The sequence below is a fragment of the Gallus gallus genome, chromosome Z (genome assembly GCF_016699485.2).
Source record: "Gallus gallus isolate bGalGal1 chromosome Z, bGalGal1.mat.broiler.GRCg7b, whole genome shotgun sequence".
NCBI lineage: Eukaryota > Metazoa > Chordata > Aves > Galliformes > Phasianidae > Gallus > Gallus gallus.
This window is the reverse complement of record NC_052572.1, coordinates 10718361-10730921: the sequence shown is the minus strand read 5'-3', so window position 1 is coordinate 10730921 and position 12561 is coordinate 10718361. Positions and strand designations below refer to the sequence as shown.

The 12561-nt window shown below is 38.2% G+C and overlaps 1 protein-coding gene across 2 annotated transcripts in view; it reads left to right on the top strand.

Moving 5' to 3' along the window:
* Window positions 1-12561, top strand: part of ADAMTS12 (ADAM metallopeptidase with thrombospondin type 1 motif 12) — a 170961-nt gene that overhangs the window by 132207 nt on the left and 26193 nt on the right. For both annotated transcript variants that reach the window (XM_003642975.6, XM_015277506.4), the window contains exons 15-17: window positions 751-995; window positions 1833-1974; window positions 10127-10253. In XM_003642975.6, coding sequence (XP_003643023.3) covers window positions 751-995; window positions 1833-1974; window positions 10127-10253 — 514 coding nt within the window. The remainder of the gene's footprint in view (window positions 1-750; window positions 996-1832; window positions 1975-10126; window positions 10254-12561) is intronic.

Below are 12561 nucleotides of genomic sequence, written 5' to 3'. Positions count from 1 at the left end.
ATTCTTTTTTTTGTTTGTTTGTTTTTATGGTTGTGGTGTTTCTTTTTTTGTTGTTGTCTTTTGGGGGGGGGGGGGGGGGTGGAGAAATGAGGGGACACAGATGGGTGGATATTTTAATTTATTTGATCTATTTTTTTTTTAGTAGCTTTATGTTTTATTTCTTTTTACCATGGGCAACGTATGTCAGTAGGGCCAGTACCTGATACCCTGCGAAAGAGCTACAAGCTGTAACTTACTTAAGTTGTCCGGCATTTATGTGTGCCACTGATTCTGAAGGTCGCTTATTATGGCCAGTAGGGTCAGCTTATTTCACAAGACAGGTGATGGGGATGTCATTCTCAGAATTTAATGTGTGACAACAGCTGTGTGTGATGTGGAACTACATACCTACACTGCGACCAAACTTCTGCAGCTTACATTCCTACAGTATTTGCTTGTAGATCTTGTCATCCTTCCAATTTCTAAAACCCAGGCAGGAGCAACATCAAGAAAGCTATTTGAGTTTGTGTTCAAATTTGTATGTGAACTTCCTGTTTTACGTTTTTTTTTTCAGTTGCAATTGTAGTTCTCTCTAGGGTGAGGATCACTGAGCTAACCTCCTGTGTATATAAATACGTAAATGAAAAGCTTCATGCCAGCACTTAGATTTTTTTCTTTTTTTCAAGCAAATCTAGTGTTTTAAAATACCCTACATAAACTACAATGACATTTTTGTTGTTTACCGCCGTGCATCTGTTTTTTCTCTCTTAGGATATGTTGATATTGGGTTAATTCCAAAAGGTGCAAGGGGTATCAGAGTCACAGAAGTTGCAGAAGCAGGCAACTTCCTTGCTGTGCGAAGTAAAGACCCAGAAAAATATTACCTAAATGGAGGTTTTATCATCCAGTGGAATGGTGAATATAAAGTGGCAGGAACAGTATTTCAGTATGACAGGACAGGTGATCTAGAAAATCTGACTGCTCCAGGACCCACCAATGAATCAATATGGATTCAGGTAAGTAGCAGATCTCTAGCAGAGTCCATTTGGTTTGGATGGTAGCTGAGTTTGAAACTGAGGCTGGAAAAATATGTATATTTTTATATAAACTGCTCTACTAGCATCCTGTCTTTCAAAAATCATTTGAGCTATTTTAGAAAGCAGTTCATCCTACCTGAAAACATATATGTCCTGTGTCATAGTTTGATTATGGTCATAGGAGAGGGTCCATGAAGTGGTATTCACTTGTCACTGTCAGGAACCAAATCCAATGAAATCATTAGGAGGAAGAGGAGAATTCATTACCTCAGCGGTTTATCCCCTGAAGATGCTCTTACCTCTCCCCTATCAGTCAAATGGTGATACTCATGAGTGGCTCTACTTAGAATTTTCCTTCTTAATCTGGAAATGGTGAAAAATAATAATAAGGTAGTATCTGAATAAAATCTCTAGTTTTCTGACCTACTGGATATTTTTTAACAGTTGTTACATACGGATAGGGTAATTACCATTTATAATGGTAGGCAATAGCTCTTAATCAGTGCCACATTTTCCAGAGCCTTGGATGGACTTTGCATTATCTCATGTCAATAGGATGCTAATTATGTTGGCCCACTTACACGTGAGCTTTCAAAACTGCATGACAAACAGCTGCGTTAAAAAGAAACATGTCTGCCATTGTCAGCAAACAAATGAAAGGTTTGCCAGTCTGTATTTCTGAATGTGTAGTAGGCTTCAAAATGGGTTGCTTTTAAACCTGCTGGTTGTTGTTGTTTTGCTGTCATACTTTGAAAGTTTTGGGCTAGAAGGTTATAATAATCATAAATGATTAAATAAACTATACTGTTTTTCCAGCTACTCTTTCAAGAGACTAACCCTGGAATCAAGTATGAATATACTGTTCGTAAAGAAGAAAATAATGAGAATGAGATTGGAGAGCCAGAGTATTTTTGGCAATATGGAGAGTGGACAGCCTGCACTGTTACCTGTGGAAGAGGTAATTCCATATTTCCTTTTTCTGTTACTGTCTTTGCTACTTTCCTTAAGATGATCTAGACCATTTCTGTCATTTCTGTTTCTTTAAGAGGTAAAGTTCTTACATGCATTTGGTGAGAGAGCTTATGTGTAAGAATGTATTTTAGCTTTAAAATAAGATAACAAACTTGTTTAAGATGAGAAAGTATGTGTAGTACCTGCCCTGAAATTCTCAGTGTCTATGAGCAGAATTGGAAAATCTAGTTTTCTTTTCCCTTGCACTTCACTTTCTGAATTATTTGTAATAATCCTACTCTCCAGTAGTACTGGTTTGTAACCTACTTTTGTTTTTCTGTGTAGGTGTTCTAAACTTAGGTATGCCAAATACAAAAAATACCCTTCATTTCTGTCCAAAAAGCAAAAATACTTTCACACATTTCTCAGTAGATACTCTATTTAAATCAATCTTGAAACTTGTGTATCTTTGCCTTTCTCAGTACAATGGAACAGTTCCATTTGTATTGTAGTTCTGTGTTGGCGCATCATGTGTGTAGAATGACAACCATGAAATACTAACAACAGGTCTAGAAGATTGCCTTTGGTAAGAGAAAATGCTAGCAGGAAAACTTTGTTTAAGGTACAGAGCAATACATTACACTACAACAGTACACTGTTGATGTTATAGCCATTGCACATCTGATGTGAAATAGGTCTTTTATCTTTCTAATGCCTGGGTTTTGCTTGGAGTGTGTGATTGTTGGATCGTGCGCTGTGTTGGTTTCTTTCTTCTTTTTCCTTTTTTTCTTCTTTTTCCTTTTTTTCTTCTTTTTCCTTTTTTCTTCTTTTTCCTTTTTTCTTCTTTTTCCTCTACTTTTCTGGAAACTAAAATCAAAGCTCTTAATAAATCCAGTCGCTAGTATGGCAACAATAATGATTATACTAGTAACAATTTTTAAATCCTTCCTGTCATGAAGGACACTGAAAGAACGTATTTTTCAAGGATTTGGAAAAAAAGGGCATTGAATAGCTTTAATTTTAGAAGATTAGAATAAGAATTTGGGAAGATCCTCATAAATTACCCCATACCCAAAAGCTTTTCTATATTAATACATATATGTGTGTACATATATATATAGCTGTTGGCTTTTAAGTGCAAACTTCTGTGTATATATGTGGGGTTTTGTTTTGTTTTTAGAAAAGAGCTTCTCACCGCAAAACACCATGGGCTTTCTCGTTAGTAAAATAAATCTTTTTATTTAGGTACCTAAAACAAATGCTTTGCTCAATGGCATGCTGCATGTGTTAGCTCTTTTATGTACTCGTGGTTGATGTTTAATCTAACAATTGTCATTATAACAAAAAGAGGGAGGAAAAGTGAAATTAGACTGATTATTATGTTTTTATTCAACATCTGCTTCACTTTTCCCAGAAGTATTTCCTACTAAGTAAGTTATAATCCTATGTACTACCTTCTGGCTAAAGAATTGTGTGATTTGTCTTTGATTTCTAACTGCAACATCATTATTTAAACAGAAGACTGCAGGATATGGGTTTTGGTTTTTTTTTTTTTCAGTTTTTATTTAATAATTGGCTTCCCCCTTTACCATCTTCGACTTCTTAATAAGTATTTCTTGATCTTATGGGCTTGTTCTTTGCATAGGTAGAAATGAAACATTTCAGAAAGCACTGTGAACTTCTTCATATGATTCTGCAAGGAAACTACGAGGTACATCACAGTATGAAAGCATGGAAACCACTGTTCTCTGTATTCATTCAAGGACAAGATAAAAAGAATAAATAAGTCTTTTGCTCTCTTTCCCCTTAGATACATACACTTATAAAAACTAGAAAACAAACTTGAAGGAAGGTGTAATCTGCTCGTAAGTGATGAAGTCAGGGTATTGTCACTTACTCCCTGCTCAGTGGAAAAGGGAACGCCTGCCGTAGAGCTTAAATGCATTGCTTGAACAAGGGGAAATACACAGAATCACAGGGTTTGGAAGGAACCTCAAGAGACTGAGACCAATCCCCCTGCTAAAACACGTACCCACAATAGGTCGCACAGCTAGGTGTCCAGCCAGGTCTTTAGTATCCCCATAGAAGGAGACTCCACAACTTCTCTGGGCAGCCAGTCGTAGTGCTCCATCACCCTTACCGTAAATAAGTTCTTCCACATGTTAGTATGGAACTTCCTACGTACAAGTTTTAGGCCATTACTCCTTGTCCTTCCACTGCACACCACCAAGAAGAGCCTGGCCTCATCCATTTGCCTCCCACCTCTCTTTAGATATTTATAAACATTATCAGAAGCTCTGTCCATCTTCTTTTCCCCAGGCTGAACAGGTTACTCAGCCTGTCTTCATATGGGAGGTGCTCCAGATCCTTATCCATCCTTATGGCCACCCACTGGACTTCTATGAGATCCCTGTCTTTTTTAACTAGGAAGACAGAGTTCTGATATTACAGTCTGTTTGCATTTCTCTGCAGGTACCCTAAGCTTAATGTGACTGTTCTCTGGGCGGCCTGAATGTGAACCAGTCATGCTGTTGGTAGAGATTCTGAGCTAGCTGTGGCCCTACAAGGTTCCACACCAGAGTTTGAGCTCTGCTTATCCAGATGTAACCCTACACATTAACAATAAAACCTGGAGCACAGCTGCTCAGCAGCAGAGAAAAGAGTATTTGGAAAATGTTAATGGTCCATGAGCAAGGAAGTTTGTAAACTCTGAAGTCTTGCCCCATTTAGCAAGGAATGGGCATGGTAGTAATTGTTTATGTAGAACCAGAAATTCTCACAGTTGCACATTATTGTATTTGTTCCTCTTGAGTTCAGCTCAGAACCAAGAGGCAAAATAAAGGCAGGACTTAATGTTCCCAGTGTTGCTGCATTAATCAGCATATTTCCCTGACTTCTGCAGAACTTCCCCCTAGGTTTATATAATGAGTTTGATTTTATCTGAATGCACAGGCTGTTTAGATCCAGAATTTAGTGCCATTGGCAGTAACAAACCTGCTGTGCAAGATCTCAGGCATTAAAATATTTTCTTAAGGCTTCTAACGTTAAGTGTGTTGAAGTAGGCAAGAAGATAATCTTCTGCTATCAATACACTGCATGACAACTCTACTGAAGACAAACCTTCAATGGGGGTCAAGGAGATTAAAAAAATGAGTTGCATTGGTTTAGACTAAATTTGGTAGTGAAATAACCTTGAAGTACTCTTTCATTCATCATTTGGTAAATAATGAACTAGTTGTTTTTCAGGTTTGAAGGGGAGGCCAAGAAAGCTGAACTACTGAAGTAACTCTGACTGACATAGTGAGAAAAATTGATTCTTACCTAGAGTTTTTTTTTTTTTTTTCTCCTGGCAAACATGGACCTGCCTAAAGATTCGCTATAGGCCTCACATCAAGATTGATCAATAGGACAGTGATAAATCCAAGAGCCCTTCAGCCTTCTGTAGCCACAGAGATCAGGACGATGCAGCCACGCTTTCCATAGCCAAAAGAGGAAAACAGAATTAGGGAGTGGCAAATGGCACAGCATTCACAGGAACAGGCTGGTCCAGGAAAGCCTCTTCTATTCAGAAGAAAAAAACCCACAGTTTTACCTCCTTATCTAAGGGACATTTCCAATGATGCATAATGTAGTTGTAGAATTAAGTTTGCCTTCACAGAATGACCTCAGGTCAACTCCTTACGGGGATGTTCCAATATTCTTCGCCTTAAGGTTGTGCCACATATATTGCTGTGCCCTGGCCCATGTCCTTCTCCAACTCCACTGCAGCTGTGACAGAGAAGAAGCAAATGTGCTTATGTTTTCCATCATCACCTTCACATGCCTGTATGTCTTGTAGTCTCAAAGAGCGAGTGCATCTGGCTTGTCAACAATAAAGTCATTTAGCAGGGAATAATACTGTCTGAAAAATTGATGTTTTCTGTAGCTACGATAGCTAATACTGTGTGCAGGGAAAAGGAGAACACATGTCAATACCTGATATCTATTTGTAGTGTAGAAAATAGTTTGGTAATTTCCTTTCATGACAAACTCTTATGGCTATAATTACAGTAGGAATCATGAGCTTTGCTCAGTCCTTGCTGCAGATTCTTTTGCTTTATGTAGAATAAAATTGCATTGCCATCAGGATCTGTTCATTGCAGAAGGCATCCTGCTGACTGCTGCACAATCAAACCTGAATTGCACGCAGCAACCCTCTGACTAAGTAGGCTGTCCCTCCAGAGGCTGCTGTCCAGCCAGATAGCATATAAAGCCTTTAAGCTTCTTTTACAGGACAGTTAATTTAAATGCCTCACTAAGTATTTTTCTAGAATGGCTACCCGTTGTTGTTTCTTTAGATAATGGTCAATTAGAAACTATAGGCACAATCCCATTGTCCTTTTTGAAGTACTGGAATGATGTTTTGTAGAACTGGTTTTGAGTGGCATGGAATGTAACAAGAAGCAAAAAATACAGCACAGCTGCAACTAAGGGAGAATATTAGGCAATTTCAGAAATATACTCCTCTGTAGATAACACCAGTGATTGGCAAAGTTTCAGAGTTTTTCAGAAGGACTTAACTGTGAGATTTGTTTGGGGGTTAATTGCTATGTGCCCTCTAAATCCTTCACAACTGCTATCAGGGCTATTTTGAAAATTACCTCCAGGTGATCCTGAACTGAAATGTACTACTAAGCTTGCAGCACTGAGACTGAGAAAACAATAGTCACACTGTTTTACTTCACGATTACGGGTCTAAGTTTTATATTGCCAAGAATGTGAAGGCAGTTTATTGTATTGTGTACGTGATCTGTGCATGCATGGGATGTAATTTGTTCATTCAAGTACCAAAGTGAAGTCCAAGGAGACTGTTTGATTTGATGCACAACAGTGGCAATTGCCTGTTCACACAAATGGCTCTTACTGTGCTCCTTGGTATGCACACTTTGTACATATGCTTCTGGAATGCAGGACCTTCAGTTTCGTCATTTGCAGCTTTAACCATGCTCAAACTCAAAACTGGATTTTCACAGAATGGGACCTTAAAGATCATCTAGTTCCAGTTTCCTTGCCATAGCTGTTCTGCTAACAAGTGTCTACTCTTCTTTTAAAATCCCTTCAAGCTTAACTGATTTTCAAATGGGTACCTTTTTGCCTGGGGGAAATTTCTACCTCCCATCTCAAAAGTTCAGTATTAGGGTTGAAGCCTTATAGAGAGGTAGAAGTGCTTTCTGAGTTGAGTGAGTGAAATTAAGCCCAGTGTAAATATTTGGTAGAGCAGAGTCAAATGTAAGGCGACTAGTTTTCTGTGCTAGTTTTCTGTTGTTGTTGTTATTGTAATTTCCATGGAAATAAATAGGCATCATTACTTTCATAGGGACCCATGTATCTTTGAAGTGCTTTTTAGTGCAATTTGCTCAAGATTTAAAAAAAAAAAAAAAAAAAAAATTAAGAAAAATCAACTACCTACGGATATCTATTGTATTCCCTCTAATCACAGAAATGGTAAGAATGTTTTCAGAGTGACATAGAAAATCAAAGAAGACTTGAACATTAGAAGAATGAGGTTTAGGAAGCATAAAATGTCTTTTTAGGCAAATTCAAGCTAATTTTATGTACCATTCGCCAGCCCAACTTTCTTTTTCTATCTCATTTTCCAGACCAGCTGAAAACCTTGAAAAAACATGATGAAGCTGCACACAATGTTCCTTTCTTTCCTCAGCTATATTGAAGCACCACTGTATTTTTAAGATGACAGCTTCTAAGGAAATGTATGTGCATCTGTACAAGCATATAAAATTCTTTTCAACTTTGTAACTGAACTGTATATAGTCCTGATGGGGAAAAAAAAAAAAAAAAAGGCATTTATAGCTTCTTTGAACATATGTACTCATCCTAGAATTTACCAGATTTTGAAACTACAATATAAATTCATGCAACTTCCATATTAAATATTTTGTTTGTGTAAATTAAGTTTATTGATGCCAGTGATCAGCAAATGTTTTATGAGAATGTACAGCCTCAAAGCAGTATTTCTGCTAAGGTTTATAGCTGTTTTAAAGTGAATTATAGCAGCTGAAATGACACTAAAAATTTATTGGAACAAAAGAGGAATTATCTTGCTTAATTTGCATTTGTAGCAGCATCATAGCATGATTTTGAAAGGGTCAGAATTGTATTTCCGTGAGGTGCTTTGTTTACAACTAGTGCAAAGGCTGCTTACTATTCCACTTATGCTTTCCATAGCATAAAACAGGACTCTGCTCCCTCAGAGTCCCTCACTGGACCAGACAGCTTTCTGTTTGTTGAAGTCCCCAAGGAAGAGGAGAGCCATGTGCAACCACACTCCAGATGGCTGTGCTGCTACCATGTCACATACCCTAAAGCTTGAATGCCTCAGCAAAAAGAATATTAGCAGAAGCACAGGGTTGCAGTCCCCGTAATCCTCTCTTCTAGATGAAAATAATTCTCATTCTGAACTAGATGCTGTTGGGTTAGATGACTTTAGAGATCCCTTCCAACTGAACTATTCTGTTCTAAAATCAACTCTTCTGTATGAATGGTGGAGACTCAGTGTATTGTTTCCATAGATCCTAGTCACATGTCTGAAGGCTCTGTAGAAGCTGCACTGTTTTTTTAAGTATCATAGACCTGAAATCTTAGAGTGCTATCCATACAAACTAAAGGTTTCTGTCTGTTTCTATGAAATGACCCAGATGTGCATAGAAGGCTTCTCATCCTCTTCTTGGTGTGAAGGCTTTTTTCAGTGATGTCTGACCATAACCTTCCCCTTCATATCTACGTGCCATACTCAGTTTTTCTATGAAGAATTACCTCTGATAGCAGCTTTAGATTTCTTAGTATTAGATTTAGTTTATGTTTATTTGTATATGTGAATTCTTTAATTTTGGAGAGAAATGTGTTGTTGAATGCTGCAAAGTCGCTTAAGGCAAGCCAGCCATAATGCTAGTGTAAAATTCTAGGATGTATGCTTTAGTTGTCTTATAAGGGGACACTGCATAGAGGATCAGAAGAAAATGCTGCATAGAGAAATATTTTCATGTTTTCTCAAGCAGCATTATGTCTGAATTACTCTTCTTTTCTTCTGGATGGATTCCCACGCTGTTTTCAAGGAGATATGAGAAACGGAAAGGCTTGATTCTTAAATATACCACAAAATACATAACGTTTACCTCTGACACATAGTAATAGTGCTACTAAGCCCATTTCTTCCCAGGAGAGGGATGGAAGTCACAGAAATAGTGCCTTACCATCTGCATATAAATTGCTATGAATTATTAGTACAGTTAACGGCAGTGAGCAAACAAGATTTCTTCAATCATGTTTATCCCAGACATTTGTCTGGATTTGCAGCACAGGACCGACATCAAATTGTTGCAGAACACTCCTGGAACATGGTTTTCTTTAGGTTCACACTAGGATAATGCAGTATTTTGTTTCAGGTTTCTTTCTTTTCACTGAGCAGGAGTTTATGTGACTGAAACTGCTAACAATTAGCCTAAGTTGTACGTATGGCATATCTCTCCGTTACAGTGATTTGCCTCCTGTCTGCTGTGCATTGGTTATTTAGAAAACAGATTTTCTCCTTTGCATTATGACGTCGTCGTTTTAGGTCAGGATTTGTATTGTTTTTAAAACTTCAAAAAAGCAGAATTCAGCATTAGCAATCATAGGGTTATATTCTTAGTGAAACCTTCTGGTTTGTTTTATGTTTAATTGCCTGTTCCACAAGAACAAAGTAAAGATCAGTAATAATCTACATGCTGTGAATAGTCTCCTGCTGCCCTGTTGTCCCTTCTCTGTGAGAAATCCCAAAAACCATTCACAGCCCTTTAAACGCAACTGATTTCAGGGGTATAAGAACCCTTTCTGAGACTGACAACTTCACTGAGATAAGAGTAAGTTCCTTCTAGTATGTACCTTCGCCTAAGTGATTCACTGGAGCTCTGCATAATTCCCTTTCAGCTTGACTAAAGAACACTTGTACCTTATTTAGCTCATACAGCAGAACTGACTTCTATTCCTGAAAACATCACACGGCTTTTTCTGTATTTGAGGATGTGGTGCGCAGACAGTGTGTACATTTCATGCTGGAGGACTTCTGCAGTTTGTCCCTGGCCTACAGGGATTACTCTTCTTTTGTTGTCTTTCTCTTCCAGGGGTGCGTCGCCAGATTGCCCACTGCATGCGGAAGGGAGGTGGAGTGATCAAGAACTCCTTCTGTGACCCAGCCACACAGCCAAATGGACGGCAGAAGAAGTGCTATGAAAAGGACTGTCCACCAAGGTACCAGTTACTTTGAAGGCCCTTGTAATCTTAAATAAATCCTTCAAAATAATATGTTGGTTCTAATACCAGATTAGTGTAGCATCTACAGCCTGCCACGAAGACAGTAGCCAAGTATTCCAGAGCAAAGGTGTCAGAAACCCAGTAGTGGTCAAATTAGGAGTGAACTAATTAACCACAGTAAACATTTCAGGTGATAGTAGCCTGTGGCTGTAAAAAAGGCACATACTTGCTGGAAGGCATCAGTGGTGCAGAGTACATGACAGGACAACGCTTGTGTTTTTTGCTATAGTCAGTATTGGTTTTAGTTTTTTTCTTTAGGTACTGACATGTCCTACATTTGTCTTTTACTGTCTTTGGAAATCCTGTATCATGATGTCCACAATGATATAGAATCATGGAATGGCTTGGGTTGGAAGGTATCTCAAAGACCACCCAGTTCCAACCTCCCTCAAGGAGTTGCTCTCCTAGTCTGTACATGTATCTGGGATTGTCCGAACACAAGTGCAGTACCTTGCACTTAGTCTCATTGAACCTCGCTAGATTTCTGTGGGCGCATTGCTTAAGTTTGTCCAGGTCCCTTTGCATGACATGTACAAGTCTTTACCTCGTAATTCTAATTACCTCAGGATCAAAGTCATTGCAGTTATTCCCTTAAAGTATTTCATGCTATATTTGTCAGCAGCAATTTTCATGAAGCTTTAATGTAACAAAGTCTGTGTGGTTGTTGGTTTTATTAACCATTTCCAAATATCTTCACAAGATTGTGTGATACTTACTTTGGGAATTACATTTTTCCAGATGAAACCTCTATAAATGACTGTTAAAAGTATAAACCATGAACATTTCGTAATTCTCCATAGATTGCAAGGAAATACAAATAGATAATAGATCAAACATTCCAACTGGTTGACTACGTAAGAGCCAAACCTACCTGTTTGTGTGAGTGTGGATGCTTTGTATTTATAACATGTATAAACTTGTTATTTATTCCAAAATTTCAAATGAGCTCAAGTTACCCCATTTGCTTGAAGCAGTTGCATTATTCAGGGATGCTCATTAAGGTGAGAGAGAAGAATTTTTCCAGCGTTACACAGATTATGGAAATATATTGCATGTGAACTAGGCAGAAAAGCTCTTCTTCATTGCCCATCTGAGTCATGTTTCTCAAACTTATCATGCTCTGCAGAGGAAAGAGCTAGTTATGTTTCTGAGCACTGCAAAATACTGACAATTCTGCTATCTTTAGCGCAGGAAACATAGATAATGTATACTTCTAGAGTCTATTTATTTATTTTTATCTTAACAGAGGCATGACTGTAGTAGTTTGATCAAGGAACCATATAAACCCCTGCTCTGATTTTCAGCAGACCTGTAACTGCATGCTTAAAAAAGAGCAAACAAGGCAAGCATAAATTATCTCTCTTCCTAATTCTCTTCCAGTTTCCAATTGCTTTTAACTCAAGGCATTTCTAGACAAATACATCTCCACAGTAATATGTCAGACTGGCCCTGCAACTCTGTAAAACTTCGTTGTTGCACAACTTCCTTGGCAAGAAGTTCCACAGTTTTAATGCCTACTATGTGAATAAACACTCATTTTAGTAGTCAGACTTGATGATCTTGGAAGCCTTTTCCAACCTAAATGATTTTGTTCTATAATTTTTATTTATTTTGAGTCTGACTTTCGCTGGCTTCTGTTGGTGGTCACTAGCTCTTTCATTGGAAGAGCTGACAGGGCAGAGTGGGTTTGTATTCACCCTTCTCAGGCCATTCATTCTGTAGATCTGGTCTCTGATCCAGCCTGTAGTCCCAGCATGGGGTTTAGCTGGTATTTACTTTTCCATGACATACATGCCATCTTAAACCCAGACAGGTGGTTTATACATCTCTGTCTGAAAAGCAAGAAGGCTCTCAAGGTAGTTCATTTCGGTCATTCTAAAGAAAACCTGAATGTTAGAAAATGACGTGATTGTCCTACACAGTACAATATAGCATAACTGAGAATTCATATGAAACTACTACAGAACAAGAATTTTGCAGAAGTGACTAAATTATGTGCTAGAGGTGAGGACAGTGTAATTGAACATGGCATTGCTGGGAACCTTTAGTTAGTGCTGTAGCCACAGGGCTGGAACTGCTAGATGATACCGTGCTTCCCAAGAGCAAGTCCGTATATTTGTGGGAACATTCTGTGTGAAACAACAAGGATGTTCTCTTGCACAATCCTCCTATAACCTGTGATACCTCATTGATAATACACATGCCACCATGTCACTAGCTACTAGACCCTAACTCAACATCAGAT